General features: G+C 43.1%; 1 protein-coding gene across 2 annotated transcripts in view; it reads right to left on the bottom strand.

Annotated features, from left to right (window-relative positions):
* PCDH10 (protocadherin 10) overlaps positions 1–16,867 on the bottom strand; it is a 40,609-nt gene extending 23,742 nt beyond the window's left edge. For both annotated transcript variants that reach the window (XM_084885471.1, XM_084885470.1), the window contains exons 1-4: positions 13,239–16,867; positions 11,555–11,613; positions 10,889–10,995; positions 2,718–3,023 (exon numbers count right to left, since the gene is read on the bottom strand). In XM_084885471.1, coding sequence (XP_084741597.1) covers positions 2,718–3,023; positions 10,889–10,995; positions 11,555–11,613; positions 13,239–15,956 — 3,190 coding nt within the window. In that variant the 5' untranslated portion in view covers positions 15,957–16,867. The remainder of the gene's footprint in view (positions 1–2,717; positions 3,024–10,888; positions 10,996–11,554; positions 11,614–13,238) is intronic.
* Positions 16,868–17,217: the final 350 nt, after the last annotated feature.

Below are 17,217 nucleotides of genomic sequence, written 5' to 3'. Positions count from 1 at the left end.
TCTGATTAAAGGCAAATGATTAGTGTCAATTTTTAGCTTCTTTAATTCCATAAGGGATGTGCTTTTCAATTTATAAGATCAGGGCATTTCCATCGCCAATGATAAATGATACATCTTTTAACAACTATTATCATGTGACTTTGGAGGGCAAAGTGGTCAGGAATGGTTTTGGATTATAGTTTGCATTATTAGGTTAAAATTGACTATGCCTATTAAATCAGAGCCATGATGTAATTTTAAAGATAATTGTGTGAGTCTAAGATGACATGAAACACTAGAAGTTTTAAAAGTATTCAGACATGATTAAAATTATATGAAGAACTAAGGACAATATAAGTAAGAGCAAAATAGCTATTGTTCAACTTATTTTTCATCAAGGTCACAATTCATCCTATCCCCTAAATTTTGAATAATGTGAGCTGGCTAAACAGAAAAAAATAAATTGTTATTGAAAACTAATTTATCCTAATACATATTTGGATAATATGCAAACAAATGCAATTTTCTTGATAATATAATAGACACAGTCATTGATTTCTAGCAACACACATAACAGTTAACATATTTCATAATCCCTAAAATCAGATTTCTAAACAGAAACACTAGATTCTTAGGAATTAGAGAAATTTTCATTAAAATATAAGTAGCATTAACATTTGCATTAATAAAATTGTTACTGTGGTACTTGAAATTAAAAAGAAAAACTAGTCAGTGGAGAAAGACATTTGTAAATGCTTAAATTTTCACTTCTGAATGTAAAACTTCAAAATCTGTACTCATTAAGAACAAAAGAAGGTGCATTTATTTTTTTCACTATATTTGATGCAGACTTACCAATCGATATATAGCAAAAGTAAATACATGTATTTATTTAGAAATACAAATTTGAATTACTATGAATCATATGCTCTTTGACTTTTTGTGTTGAAATCATTGATACTGTATCTCTATAGTGTGAGTTATTAATTTAAATTGAGAATACATTGATTAAAATTTGGAAAAGCTTGTTCTTTGATAACAAAATTTAAAATCCAGAATTCAATTTGAGGGGCAAAAGACTGCGTAATAGTCCTACTTTGTTAAAATTTAATTTTAGGCTACTTTCAATCACTAGTGTGTGTAGATACCCTGTTTCCCCGAAAATAAGACAGTGTCTTATATTAATTTTTTCTCCCAAAGTTGCGCTAGGTCTTATTTTCAGGGGATGTCTTATTTTTGGGGAAACACGGTATGTGAGTTAAACTTTAGTACGCTAGCATTCAAATTGCATCTTCATTATTCGATTAGATGTTTCAATACTTTCCTTAAGTACTTGTGTTTCCTTGTATTTTATAACTATAAAAAATAAATCAAAACAGTTATCAATTATTTGTAGGAGGCACAATTCTTTGGTTCTGAAATCCAAAATTGCTATATCATACTAGGGTAATTGCATCTCTAAATAATTTGAAAAGCTGAGCATGATCCTTCATTAAACAACATTTGATTGTTGCCATCACAATGCATGTATTCAATGGCAGATCTTTAGTTATATGACACTTGTGTATTCTTATTATCAACGGCCAGAATAGTAGCCAAATCCTGGGTGCATTCAATCCATGCCTTTCACATTTATATTAATCAGGACTAACATAAGCGTTCTTCTATCTTTAAGTACTTTTTCTTTTTTCCTCCCATTTCATAAGTAATAAAAGTCATCTGCAATCTATCTCATCTTATGTTTTTAACTTATGGTTCCAGGATCCATTTATTTTTATTTTAACCATAAATAAAAACAGACAGTAAGAAGACATCATGTATGATGGCTTTGCTATACAAGCTAAACATCATCTTTTGATTGACTTGTTATGAATTGCATCCTCATGAAATATTAGTTCATATGGTTTGACCAAAATATTGTTATCAGTAGCAATTATCCACTAACTAAAAGACTCCTATGTGGTAGACAATAAATAGTATAATTGCATTTCTAAGATCCTCAAAGGAAATAAACTGCAGAGAATCTCAAAGCATTTTTATTTTTCAAAGTGGCTGCATAAAATAAACCACTTAGAGAGAACATGGTCCCAAAATTGAAAGAGATGAGTGAAATTATCTAAGTTTCAGGGTTAGAAGAATCTATTATTTTAAATAAATGAAGAACATCTCTATACTGATATGTGCTCATCACGTGGTGCCTCTGGTTCGAATCAGACTTGAATCCACACCAACCTACTGCTTTGTCACCCATGCTGAATGGTCAAAGGAAAGGCTGCACTGGTTTCTGAATTTGGGGTGATGTGTCCGATGCTACTGTGGTAAAGGGTGATTAGGCACTAATGCTGCCATCCGTAAGAAATGAGATCCCTCAGAGACTCCAGGGTGAAGAAGATGTCTTTCTACCTTGATGAAGCCCCTCACACAGCATGGAAACCAAGTAAGCAAGAGAGGACTATCCAAAGGAAATACGAAGAAGCGTTTGAAAAAAAAAAAAAAATGTTTTCAACAACCTCAAAACTGTGGCCTTGGATTGCTGTCAACAGCCATGTCCTAGCACAGCCCCCTGCCTGCCTGTCCAGCATCCGTTTCCCAGAGCAAAGCGCTGCCTGCATCCTGGAGTAATGGCTAGCCTTGTTTCCGAGGACCACCTGGCCTCTGCGGTGACTAAGCAGAACGGCGTGGTGAGCTTTATTCCCTCAAAGGGAACAACTTGATACAGCCTTTGACAGAATACTTACTCAAATACGGTGGTTTGTAAGGCGCTCGTGTACTGGACAGCAGTCCGTCCAGCTCCTTCCTCTCCAGGGTGCTGTGCAGGGTCTTCTCTTTGCCGAAGGTGGAGAAGGACCGCTCTGCCGCGGGCTGCGCCTCCGGGGCCTCGAACACCTCGGTGTCCGGGACGGAGTCCATGCCGGGCACGTGCAGGTTGCTGCGGTAGTCGGCAGCCTGGCGTCCATCCGAGGGGACAAAGGAAGGCATCCAGCACCTGTCCGAGTGGCCCAGGGCTTTGCACTCCTCGGTGCAGTTGGAGAAGAGATCCATGCCTGTGAGCAGGGGAAGAGAGAGAGAGACCGCAGATGTAGGAATCCCCAGCGGGCCCCGCTGCTGAGCCCTGGGAGGTTCCAGGCAGCAGCACCCAGAGTGATGTCAGTGATGTCTGGTCCTCCCAGTTTTCCCGTCTCCACCTACCATGGGCCCCACATCTCTTCGGACTACATTGTGAAGGATAACGCTTTTGGCAAAGAGGTGTCGGGAGCAGATGTTTCTCAACTACTCACGGTATTGGGGTAAATACACTGGCTCCAAATTTTTTTTTTTGTTCCAATTTTTTAAAAATAATTTGGAAATGGGGAGTAGAAAGAAAATGAATGCTTTAAAAAAAAAATCTCTGGTGACGTGCATAACAGAAAAAAAAATTGTGTTCGGTTTTCATAACCCACAATCTCTCATGATGATAAATATCTGGCATTTCTTTCTTAGAGGTAACATGGGAGGGGGTGGGGGGGGAGGAAATATGCAAAGCACGAAGGTTGATACTTGGATTTTGAAATCCGAACATGAAACAAAAGAGAGAAATTCAACAGAAAACCGGCGTGCATATTGATAAACCAGGACATAACAAGAATGAAATAAGATTTCATGAGCGGCCAAGAACATGCTTCCCAAGTTTCCCAGGAAATTACGCCCTAAAAGGTAATTCTCCATGACACTCCAGTAGCCCATGTTACTGCAAACGCTTATCATTTACCAGCGTAGACCAATTCAGGACAAATGACTGTAATTAGTGAAACCAAGGTAACCAAGCGCAATGGGAGTCAACTGCCGATACTATTGACAAGTACCTTATTACTTGTTCTATATTGGAAAAAACTGGTCCTTGTCAACACACAGTTTGCTTACTAATCCTAGAATACATAGCAGGTCCTCGGATAATGTCTCATCATTTCATTGTAATGTCAATGAAATGTCATAGGAACGTAACCCTTTTTTTCCCTAATCAATTGGCCTATGCTATAACTGGTTCATTATAAGTCACTTCACAGAAATATCAATGATGTTAAGTGAGGATTTGCTGTATCAAGATTTCAAATTTCAATTTCAAGTTTCGTTGTACTCTATAGATTGACAAGACTATTACATATTACCTGATTATGGCTTGAGAAATCTCATTCAGTTTCTTAAATAAAGCATAATGATTTTGAGCCTTATAGAATACTATTTGATATTCAGTTTTATAATTAGCACTAATGCAGAAAAGCAAGTCATAAACCAAGATAGCATTTTAATGTTTTGCTAAACATAGTAACACATTTATTGAATATATCTTTAAACACGGCCAATTTGAGAATAACCAAAGTAGAATTGGTCTGTACTTAAGAAACTCAAATGCATGCCTGGTCTGCATGGGGTTTTTCTTGTTTGTTTAACCAACAGAGTAATATGTATTTAATGAACACACTTGATAGTTTCTTTCATAAACACCATAAGTGATTCAAGTTCTTGAGCAAGTTTTAGGTTTTAAATTCCTGATGGCATTCTGTCACAGACTGATTTACTTGTCTGCATGTACATGTTAACATCTGTATATGTAAAATAAAGAGAATAAATAGTTAAAATTACTAACCCTATAGGTTATCTATGAATTATAAGTAATTGATTACATAAACTATGTTGAAGGAAATAACAACAAGCTTCTTATCACATGTGAATCTCACTTTATAATGACTTTTTAAATTTAAATTAAACATAATGCAAAGTCTAACTTCAATTATAGCATCCCATTGACAGTTATTGTGCATAAGCCTGCAAGTAAATTACCGATCAGTCAACTGTTGAGGAACAAAAACGTGAGCTGAAGCCAGGATAAGTTCCACATGTAAGACATGCCAGTGTTTCCCTAGACATCAGAGGTCAGTTTTTTTTTAATCCTATTTCTGCAAGCAGCTATGTACAGAGAAAAAGAGAAGAGGGAAAAGAATGCCCCTGGTGCATTGAAATACCAAGTAGGTGGAAGCTAGAGAACCAGAGAGACTTGTATATTGACAGACTAAACTATAAATGCTCCCTATTAATAATGTGCATGGTGGTGGGGGCGCTTTATTTATAATAGATGGAACTGCCATTAAGACTAAAATTATTATATTATTAGCAGAAATTATTTATTTTTAAAAATAAATTCAAGTTATATGGAATTGGAAGTTGATAAAATTATTCAAATATTAAGATAGAATTGTATTATTGGATCCTGATCAAGTTGGATACCTTATGCAAAATTTAGAATTAATACAATTTTTCATCACATGACTGAAAATACCGTTTTAAACATACGATGAGACTATTAACAATCTTTCACCTATTTTGAAGGCCTGGACCCAAGTATTCCTATAATTATGCATATAATAATCTTACACAGAGGAATTTGAATAAACTGGTCTCTCAACATCACTATGCAGATGATGATATTAGGAGGTCCTTTCAGTAGAATTTGTTTTTACGGGTAGTTTATACTCCACTGTGCCCATTTTGTTCTCTTGAAGTGTATGCTGTTCTGCCTCTTTCAACTATTAGAAGGTAGTTAAAAGTCTCTAAGACGATATAATAAGTTTCCATGAGTTGAGAACCTGTACAGATAATACAACATAAGCATAAAAAGAACAGTGGTGGAATAAGATAAAGTTTTTTTGTTGGAAGAATCTTACTTGACTGAAGGGGAAAGAAAACAACTTGTAGATACTGTTCTTGAGAAATTTGTGAACTAATCCTTTCAAGTAGAACTACCATAGTAATAACACATAGCTTTCTATAGCTAGAAGGAAAGACAAGGTGTCACAAACTATGCACGAATATGTTCTACCAGTTTTACTGGTAAAGCAAGTGTACACATTATAAGAAAAATGTCATAATTTTAATAACACAAATAGTACATCAATAAATTAAAAATAACTAATAAAATATTTATTGAAAATGAATTTTTTTTCTTTTTTTATATATAGTTTGAGAAGCAAAATTTCCTCATAACCAGTCCTCATCTTAGGGAGCCATTGAAAGACTAACATTATTTTATATTTTTTCATTTACCACTAGCTCTATTAAATATTATTTTAATGGCCAAGTAGGCAGAGGTATATTTAAGTTTTGTTGTGATAAATGACAATATGATGCAAGGAATGCCAGGTGTTTACCATATGACAGGGTAAAATGACATAGTGACATTCACATTGCCTGGGGAAATTTTTAATGGCTCAAATCGAAGTCCCAAGGGAAAGTAAATTTAACTTGATTTTTTTTTGTTTTTGTTTTTGTCCTCATTCAAATGCCATTACTGTAGTACCTATAGGACTTGTATTGCAGAAAAGTGCAGAATAAGCCTCAGTTTTGAATTTATGGTAGTTTCTAAGAAATCTCTTTCCATACATATATTTGTGTCTTTTTTTCCCTTGCAATTTCTTCTTCTACTTATTTATTTTCTTCACTTCTCAGAAATAATCTGTTCTACAAGGCCTAACAGCTGATGTGATAGACTGCCTGTTATGCACAGATATATTTAGACAAATTTTAAAATATGTCTTTTATAACTGGCAAGTAATTTGTCCCTTATAGTTGGAGACAGTGCTATTAACACTGAGAACAAATTATAATTTCAAAGATTTTAGATTTGTATTTAACTTGTACAGCTTCCTGATGAATGTAATAATACAAAACTATGTGTACATTTCTCATGCACCAAACCTTCATAAAAAAAAAAGTTTATTATTTTCAAACATGATAAGTTAATTTTAAAGAAAATCAACACTTAATTTTTTTTAGGAAATTTCTAGTCTTCCTTTGACCACATAATACTGGAAACTAAGAGATTTTAATTATGACCATAAAAAATTGCTATAATTTTTAGGATAATGTGGTTTGGAGGCAGATATTTATTAACATAATTCAAACATAAAATTCAAAACATGTCTATCATAATTTTTCTCTACCTATTTTTCAAAATGTTTATTTTTTTCCATCTTCTCTCCATATTTTGTCATGCATTTTTCTAATTACAAATCTTTGTAGCTCAGACTTTCCCTACAAACCTTAGTGGGTTTTTGCAAACAATGGTGTAATTCAATTTACTTATAAAGCCACAAATTTTTCCAGTCTCTAAATTCTTGGAATTTTTGGAAAGGGAAATTTACATCTATGGTAATTTAAGGATTCTCTTATTAATGTTAATACAGTTCATGATATAATTTATTTACTAGTTTATAATGATAATTCAAATCATTTTTTAAAAATTTATAGCCAAAATTTGACCATGTATTATGTACCAATCTCATAATAATTAGTTAAGAAATAAATGCATTTAGATGCTAAGTTCCCTCATAACTGAAAAAATTAAGAACCATTTGACATTTTGAGATAAACCATAACAAGTAACAAGAACAGAATCATTTATTAGGGTTCTCCTCTTCAATATATTTTTTTTCAGAAGTTAATTCTAGTATTATGCACATTGAATTTTAAATTCAAAACCAACTTCTTACAACTTAATTGTACCTCCAATAATATTAAAATGTTTGAGGATATACAACAAAAAATATTATACTAGTAGTATAAATGAGGAGAGAAAAAAAAAAGCCTATCTTTTAATCTAATGATAAAATGAACAAAATTGAAAATATATTTATTTTAAAATCCACCTTGACTTCCTTTGGCTAGTTCAGCTGTGATTAATCAGTTTTGCTTCTTGTGATGACTTATGCATGCATTTACCACATCTCCTTGGACTTTTGCCATATCTGACCAATACATCAATAGTGCACTGAAAAAAGACATGGAAAGCACCTTGATAAGGCTATAGGGGAGGAAAAAAATAGTTCCACAGAGCAGTGGTCAATCCGAGCAGTTTTACACAGGGATCCAAGTGCAGTGGAAAGCTGCAAAAGCTTATGTGGTTCTCTGTGCAGCTGCCTCCGTATTTAAAGCCCTTCTATAAACAAGATTGTGACTTCAAATGGCTTAGAAAGAGGACAAGTGGGGGGAGGGGGGGAATCAAAAAGGAAAACTATTCATAGGAGAATAAATAGAAGGCATATTTAAATAAGTGCATATAAAGCAATGTTAACATAGAAAAAGAACGTGAGAATAAAGAAGAAGTTAGGAAGTTTAAATAGGTGAAGCCAAAAAGTGTATGAAATGGAGTATGGAATGTAGTGCAAACTAAAGGAGAAAATTCAGATTTCTGTATCTTTCCAGAGTTATTTTCCCTTGCTAATCTAACCTCTTCCCCCTTGAAATCCAGCTGAGTGAGATTTGCTTATTAGTATGAAATGTGTTAATAACAGAAACTTGAAAATGCATGTGCTTTGAATGTTTCCTAAATATTACAACATAATACCTGGCTTTTCAATGAAATGAAATGGATATACTGAAATGGGCTCAACTTATAGAAAATATTTTAGCCTTTTTTTATGTGGGTTTATAATACACAATATCAGTTTGACTGGGAAAAAAGCATTAAGTAAATGCATTCTAATTCTCTGCACTTAGGATTGTATACTTAAAAGGAAAACATTCAAAATCATTCTTACAGTGAAATGAGACATATTAAAATGGACTGCAATTCCTCACACAAAGGTGTGATTGCTTCTTAATAAAAGTGTGCAGTTCCAATTCTGAAACAGCTATTCATGTGCCCAGTAGGTAGTGGCTGCCCTATAAACTGTTAATGACACATACAGATTGTAGATTCTGTGCTACTTTTACATGTTTAAAAACATAAGGATGTGGGGGGGGGGGGGATGGCCATTTTGATAAAGAAAAAGAAAAAGTGCCTTACTTTTAAAAAGTGTTTTTCAGAACACAGTTGAGTATTTTCATTTTCATTTTAATGCTTTGACATCTCAAACAGTGGGAAGACACATCCCAAAATGGCAACACTGAGTGCCTGTGAAATCAAACAGCTACTGGAAGTTGCATGGGCAGGAATATATTCCCGTCCACCTTCCAAATTCAGTGCTTTTTGCAGGTGTTTATTCATTTCTCTTTCTTTGGTTAGGTGATTACAGCTCATTATGTCTAAGGGACTAAACTAATTGAAATGTTTATTGAGATTGGAGAACCACAGGGGGGAAAAAAGGAACAAAACAAAAACAACAACAAAAACAAAACAAAAGAGTTGGAAAGGTATAAAATGCACCCCAGGGAGCATTCAGCAGACACTCAGTTTTTCATGCTAAAGATTTTGTTTTAAAAGTTTTAAAAGGCTGACTGTTAAAATCAGACACTCCGAGGGAAGAATAGGAATGCATGATTCTAAATGTACAGCTTCTTAAAGATAACAATAAATCATATGCCACATATAGGCCAAAAATGAAAGGGAACTTTGTACTCCAATATAAACTTCTGGCAAGATCTGGTTTGTTGTCAGGTTCCCAGACACTAAATAGATGCTCTGTTCACTTAGCGTGAAGGCCTGCAAGGGGCAGGGACCTCCGGGGATTCTTGGCAGTTCTCAAGTCTCATTAGGTCTGCATATTAATGACTTGCAGCCAAATAAAGAGACCCTTGAGCAGCCTTTTCCCACCTCCTCCCGCCTGTGTTTCCCAAGCCTGAGGCAGCCTCAGACACAGCACACATTAGCCCAGTCTCTGGCTGGCAGAGACCAGGGCTGCCAGGCGACCGTGGGGCGTGTCCCGCCCTCTGACCCGCTGCCTCAGCCCCATTCAGAGGGGCACCGAGTGCGTTGAGGAATGGGTGCTCTCGAGGACCAACGCTGCCTTGAAGACAAGGACCCATCACTCCATGCTTACACCATCAATCAGAATAAAGCTCAAATCGCAAGCCAAAGAAGTTTGAACCCAGGCATGATCTCCAAGGATGGGTGTTGTTAGAAGTTACAAAAGTTGACTTTCCATTTTCTTACGTGTCAGATAAACACAAAACTTGATCAGAAAATAAAAAGTAAGAGAAAGCAAAATTAACAAGCGCCCTTTTAGTTGAAGTGCAAATGAAAGGGAAAGGAAATCCAAACGTTATGAGGTTATTTTCATTAGGTTATGGTACACATTGTATTCCTCTTAAGTGTTTCCTTTATGAAATAGTAATTAGAGTTATCAGGGTCCTATAAAATTTCAAGAATAAATTCACATGGAAAAACTAGAGCAAAATAGATGAAGCAAAATAAAATAAAACATATGGTAGCCCATGGCGACCATATCAGTGACTACCATTAAGCCCACGTATAACTATATAAGGCGTCCAACACTTTGACAGGTCATGGGCCCTGTTGAAAATACAAGGAAACCTAACACACTTCAGGGAATACACACTATCAAATGTTTGCTAACGCTCTGAAGCCTAAAAACCCAGGGTTGGAAATCCTGCTTTCAAACCTATTTGTCTTTTAATCACCATCTGTTCCCACATTCACTACTTGGTGGCATGCAAAATGCATTGTATGGCAAGAACTGTGGGTTCTAGCCCCGGTTATCCACTTAGCCTCTCCTGACCTTGTACAGGTCAATCAATTTCATCCATCTTCACTTACCTCATCCACAAACAGGTCTAATCATATCTTAATTGACTGAAGGCTGGGGACTGGCCCAGGTGAGAGATCCATGGCTTTTTGCATGCATTATAATTTCATTAAAGCACATTCCATAAGGAAGAAATAGTTCAAATGCTGATATATCCCACAATGCATTTCCAACGTTAACTCTCCAAAGGAACACTGGATTCTTATAATCCTCTTTGAGTATATATTTATCAACCTAGGATGACACAGACCTTTTCCCTAGAGGTAGCAACATTTAATTTACAAAAAGAAAAAGAAAATTACCTAGGACATCATCTTTTCTAGATTAGTATTTTTTTTTTTTTTTTTAACTCTAAAAGCCAGCATTTAGATTGCTCTCTGGATCACACTTACCAGCTGACTGGCCACGGTTGGTGGCATCGTGGTCGCTATCTCCCTGTTCACTGTCTCCATGACCACTGTCCTTAGAGCTTACTATGTCGGCTTCCTGGAATGCAGAACTAGAAGCACAAGAATGTGAACATTAGAATAAAAAAAGGTGAAGTGACACACAAAACATTCTTCTGCCACCACATGGCCGCCGGTGGCGCTGCAGATTCGGAGACCTCTGAGCTGGCTATCTTTCTGCATAAAGCTTGTTCTCATAAGCCGAACCCTAACTCTTTAAAAATTGAGCATCAGCAGTCAGTTTGAGCCCTGGAAGGCACCGAAAGCTTAGGCAATAGAAATTCTATGATTGGGGCTAAGCATATGTTTATATCATTTTATACGGCAGGTGTGCATATATACCTGGAACCCTTAGGGAGACCATCAGAAACAGTGTAGGGGTGAAAACTGACAAAACTATCCAAAAATATTTAGAACCTTGTATATAATAAGATGCCCATATTTTAATGTATTAAGTAGGAAACCCAACTTAATTAGCATTTATGTCCTGCCTGAATTGGAAATACTTTATATGTTTTATGTTATATTATTGAGTAATATACCTAATTCTTGCTTGCAATAGGTAGTAGATTGTCCACACACATAGCTAGGAAGTAAAACATGAGTCCATACCTGTTCACTCGGCGAGGTCTGTCAACTAGATAGCTGAGCTCTGCTCTCTGATGTTTAGTCTAGAAAAAAAATAAATAAATCAAGAGCCTTTGAATGCTAAGGGTTAACTAATAGTCTGCTTTCGAGGTTAGAAACTAATTCCAGCTTAAGTAATGGTGTACATTTTTATGAATTTCTATGCTGTCCTAAGACCTCAGCCCAATTGCTGGGTAAGGGCACGGAGATATGAAAAGACACCTGAGTCTAGATTTCCAGGAAAGGTTTAAAAAACAAACAAACGCAGGTATAAAAGGCCAATGTTACATGTGTGAGTGCTTTTTAAGGAGAAAATGCAAATCACCTCATAGCTGGGGCTCATAAATGATCATCTAGGACAGAGTCAACCTAGTTATGCTCTGTAGTCTTTCTTACAATGGCCTAAAAAAGTGTTTTAGGTGTATACTGGTTGACACAAGAAAGACAGCACGCTCAATAAGCAAAAGTTTGGATGTTTTATGGAATTATTTTGTTGTTTATTTTCAAAATGTGCTTAAGATACAAATGAGCTGTACAAATATCCATGAAAGTCAATTAATAATATCTAAGACTCAAATAAATAAAATAACCTGTCAAGAAAGGAGTTCATAGTTTTCCCTCCCGCCAAAATCTTTCCCCTTCCAAAGGCTCTCTGCATCCTCCTCCCACCTCCACCACCCATACACCTCTTCTGGCCAAACTTTCTTTTAAATAAATCAACTCCCTTCTCCCTCTTCCCCTCCCCTTCCCTCCAACTTTGCCACTTCTCCATCTTTTAAGAATAAATCAGAACTGACAAGCCACATCCTTTGGTGAAGAAAGCCAACAGCAGTGATTTATCAAAAACAGTGGCAAGAAGGTGATTATTAGCTAGGAGATATAGTTTAAGACAACAATTGTTTAAGCCTTCCGTTTAGTTTATGCTTACAGGGGCTAGTGCCAAAAGCAACTTCATTCAAATTCACACTGTGTGGGCCTTGGGCTTCAAGAGCTTCTGTAAACGCTGTCCAGGACAGAACTGAAGGCTTTTCTGCAACCCGAGTTCAGGGGACAGGAATCTGATAACTCGTTCACTACGACATGCATTTGAGTTTAGACAACTGTGCAGCGTTAAGACAATCTATAGCTTACTTTTACACGCGACTGAAAGCATCGATTAAACAGGGCAAAACAATGAACTTTATTAACGCCTGAGACAGACGCAGAGAGGAAAAAAAAAAGAGAGAGAGAGAGAGACCTTTGCCAGTGCCAGCAAGTGCCTCCACCCCATTTCCCTCTGTCCCCGCCCACTTGCCCATTCATTCCCAGGTTTCTGAGAAGGGAAAGGACTGAGAAGAAGGGGTGGGGATTTTAAAGCAAAGATGCCAGAGGGAAAAAAGGAAGTCCAAGGAGGCAAGGCACCAAGGGTGGGAAGTGAAAATAAACTGTGTGCAGGGGGGTGGAGCGCAAAAACCTAAGGGACAACACTGAGTTTAGATTACACACAGAGGGGTGGAAGAGAGAGGGATCCCTCACCCCTTGTCACCCTCCCCCCCCCCCAAAGATACAAATAAGCTAAAAGCCTAAAAGATAAATACACAGTGCCCCCAGAAACAACAGGGGGGCCAGGTTAGAGGAGGCTTTCGGATGGAGGAGATGAGAGATGGTGGTCCTTGCGCTTCAGCCTTACCTCGTTGGACAAAATGCTCCCGTTGGAGATGATGTCTGGCTGCTGGTCAGCATAGCCGGTGACGATGGCCCCGCAGGGGTTGTGCTCAGTGTCCGTGCTCCGGGAGGGGCTGCAGGGCTTCAGGAACATCAGGTCGGTCTTGGCGGACTCCGGGGTCAGGCAGACCTGGTAGCAGTAATTCTGGTTGTGGTGATGGGAGCCGCCGAAGCCCCCGGCCTCCTCCACCACGGGCACCTGCGCGGGGTTGCTGGCCACGTTGGAGCTCTGCACCAGCATGATGTCCGACTTGCTGAGTTTCTTCTTGCGCGCCCGGGCCTGGCGGCCGCAGCAGGCGGAGCCCCCGTGGCCGCCGCCGCCGCCGCCGCCGCAGCAGCAGCAGCAGCACAGGCAGCAGTCGCCGGCGGCCAGGCACGTGTAGATGTTGAGCTTCTTCTCCTTCTGGCAGCGCACGGCCAGCACGATCATGGCCAGCAGGAAGATGAAGGACACGGAGCCCAGGGCTATGATGAGGATGAGGGTGAGGTCCAGCGAGGTCTCCCCGCCTCCTCCTCCTCCTCCTCCCGCGCCGCCGGAGCGGTTGGGGGGGCGCTGGTGCTCCCCGGGGCCCCCGGGCCCGCCCCCGCCCCCGCCCGGGGGCTCCGCGGCGCCGTCCACCAGCTGCACCAGCAGTGTGGCCGTGGACGACAGGGGCGGCTGGCCGTGGTCGCGCACCTCGATCACCAGCTCGTAGGGCCGCTGGGGGTCGCGCTTGGCCGGCACGCGGCGCGCCGTGCGGAGCTCCCCGGTGCGCCAGTCCATGCGGAACAGGTTGGCCTCGTTGCCCCGCACGAGGCTGTAGGTGAGGCGCGCGTTCTCGCCGTCGTCCGCGTCCACGGCGGCCACGCGGGTGAGCAGGTAGCCCGGCTCGGCCGAGCGGGGCAGCGCCTCGCGGGCCGGCGTCCCGTTGCGGCCGGGCAGGGGCGCCACGATGGAGGGCGCGTTGTCGTTCTGGTCCAGCACCACGATGTGCACCGTGGCGTTGCCCGCCAGCGCCTCGGGGCTGCCGGAGTCCCGCGCCTCCACCTGGAAGCTGAAGTCCTTGAGCTGCTCGTAGTCGAAGGAGCGCAGGGCGTAGAGGTAGCCGTTCTCGGCGTTGATGCTCACGTAGGTGAAGACGCTCATGCCCTGGATCTGGCACTCGAGGATGGCGTAGGCGAGCCGCGCGTTGGCGCCCTCGTCGCGGTCCGTGGCGCTCACGGCGTAGATGTAGGCGCCCGGCACGTTGTTCTCGGTCACGGCCACGTCGTAGACGGGCTGGGCGAAGCGGGGCGCGTTGTCGTTCACGTCCGACACCCGCACCTGGATGGACTTGCTGGTGGCGAGCGGCGGCTCGCCGCGGTCCCGGGCCACCACGGTGAGGGTGTAGGAGTCGCCGGCCTCGCGGTCCAGCGGCGCCTCGGTGACGATGGTGTAGTAGTTCTTGAAGGACGACTTGAGGCGGAACGGCACGTCGCCCAGCAGCTCGCACTGCACCTGCCCGTTCTGCTCCGAGTCGCGGTCGGCCACGCTGAACAGGGCCACCACCGTGCCGGGCGCCGCCGCCTCGCTCACCGCCTCCTTCACCGTGCTGAAGCTGATCTCGGGCGCGTTGTCGTTGGCGTCCAGCACCCGCACCAGCACCTTGCAGTGCGCCGGCACGGCGTTGGGGCCCAGGTCCTTGGCCTGCACGTACACCTGGTGCGCCGCGCTCTCCTCGTAGTCCAGCTCCCCGCTCACCTCCAGGCGGCCCGTGCGCGGCGCCAGCGCGAACAGCTCCCGCGCCCGCGGCGACAGGTGGCTGCTGAACGAGTACACCACCTCGCCGTTCGGGCCCTCGTCCGGGTCCGTGGCGTTCAGCTGGATCACCAGCGTGCCCGGGGGCGAGTTCTCGGGCAGGGACACCGTGTAGACGGGCTGGTCGAAGGCGGGCACGTTGTCGTTGGAGTCGAGGACTCGGATGGTGAGGAGGGCCGTGCCGGTGCGCTGCTGCTGGGGGGGCAGGCCCCCTCCGCCTCCTCCTCCTCCTCCTCCTTCGCCGCCGCCTCCTCCTCCCCCTTCTCCTCCTCCTCCTCCCCCTCCTCCCCCGTCCACCGCGGTCAGCACGTAGCGGTGCACCGCCTGCTGCTCCCGGTCCAGCGGCTTCTCCAGCACCAGCTCGGCGAAGCGGGTGCCATCGCCCTGGGTCTGCACGTCCAGGGAGAAGTAGCTGTTGGGGGTGATCTGGTAGTCGCGCAGGGAGTTGGTGCCCACGTCCGGGTCGAAGGCGCTCTCCAGGGGGAAGCGGGTGCCCGGCGTGGCGCTCTCGGAGATCTCCACCGTGAGGTCGGGCTCCGGGAAGGAAGGCGGGTTGTCGTTGATGTCCAGCACCTCGATCTCCACCCGGAACAGCTCCAGCGGGTTCTCCAGGAACACCTCCAGGTGCAGCACGCAGGAGGGACTCTGCTTGCAGATCTGCTCGCGGTCGATCTTCTCGTTCACGTACAGCACCCCGGTCTCCAGGTTGAGGTCCAGGTAGGGGGTCCGGGAGTTGGGCACCGTCTGGAACCTGCGAGCCGAAAGTTTGGTGATGTCCAGGCCCAGGTCTTCCGCGATGTTGCCCACGAACGTGCCATGCTCCTGCTCCTCCTGCACCGTGTAGTGAAGCTGGGAAAGGACTCCCCGCACCATCCAGAGCCAGGCAAAAAGGAATAGCACAACCATCTCCAAAAGGGAAAGGAAGCAGCGCCCCGCAGCCAGCCAATCGCCTCCCCCACCAGCACGAGAGAAAAAAAAATTAAATACAAATAAAAGTGTTCTCTCTGTGTATGTGTGTGTGGGGGGGGAAGGGGGAGCGGGGGTCTTGTGGCTTTTCTGTCCTTAAAAAAAAAAAAACCTTATTCTTTTTGCTTCATGTCAGGGCTTCCCCCAGTCCAGCCTCATTTTTCAATCTTAGCGCAGGAAGAGTGGCAGGCGTCCCCTTGCCTCATCTGTAATCTTCCCAGTGACCGATTAATAAAATAATAATACAACAGTCCGCGTCCTTTTATTCCCACCGTCTTGGCGCAGCGCGACGCTGGCAAATCCCAAGGAGGCAATTTCGATATTTCAAGACTGTCCTCGGTTTGTCTTCCTGCTGATGGGAGGAGAAGGAGGAGGAGGGAAAGAAGGAGGAGAAGGAGGAGGAGGATGAAGAGGAGAAGGAAGAGGAGATGCTGCCGGCACCGCTGAACATGCCTCTTAATGTCAACGGCGGGCAAATGCCAAAGGGCTCAAGAGCAGGGAGAGGATTCTGTGCCGGAAAAGCATCTCACGGCTCTGCAGCATGAAACTTTCATTCTCTTCATTTCTCCGGGTGGCTGTTCTAGGCATTTTTTTTTTTTTTTTCCTTTTTCTTCTTCTTCTTCTTCCGACCTATTTGTATTTTTTGGCTTTCCCAGTCTCCTCTCTCTCCGTCCTCACTCCCGCCGGCCTTTCTGCCTCTCCGTAGGTGTGATGAGCAGTCTCTTTCCCGCTGTTGTCTTCCCAAGCCTCTCTCCCTCTAAGCCGTCAGTCTCTCTTCCTTCCAGTCCTGTCCCTCCTCCGGCTCAGCCTCGGAGCCCGCGATCTCCGCTGGCAGTTTCTGAGCTCGGAGCGCAGCGCTTCTCTGTTTTTGCGCAGCGCCCTCCTTCTGCCAACCAATCCCCGAGGAGCACCACCCCCCGCGCCCCCGCGGATTGGCTGCGCCGGCCGTCAAGTAGGCGCGTCACCCGGCAGCCGGGCGGGGCGGGGCCGAGCCCGCGGCCGGGCTGGCTGGCGGGCGCGGTGAGTGTGAGTGTGAGAGGGAGCCGGGCCCGCGGGTCCCGAGGCGCCGCCGGGGACTCTGCCGCGGAAAGTTCCCGGTCCCCAGCCGCAGGCCGCGGGGAGGGAATAGAGAGGTTCCCCCGTTTGCATCAGCAACTGCGAAACCACAATAGCAACCGCGGCAGCGGTATCCTCTCCCAGG

This window comes from Pipistrellus hanaki (genome assembly GCF_964339955.1).
Source record: "Pipistrellus hanaki genome assembly, chromosome: 5".
NCBI lineage: Eukaryota > Metazoa > Chordata > Mammalia > Chiroptera > Vespertilionidae > Pipistrellus > Pipistrellus hanaki.
The sequence above is the reverse complement of the archived record's forward strand: the minus strand, read 5'-3'. Positions and strand labels throughout refer to the sequence as shown.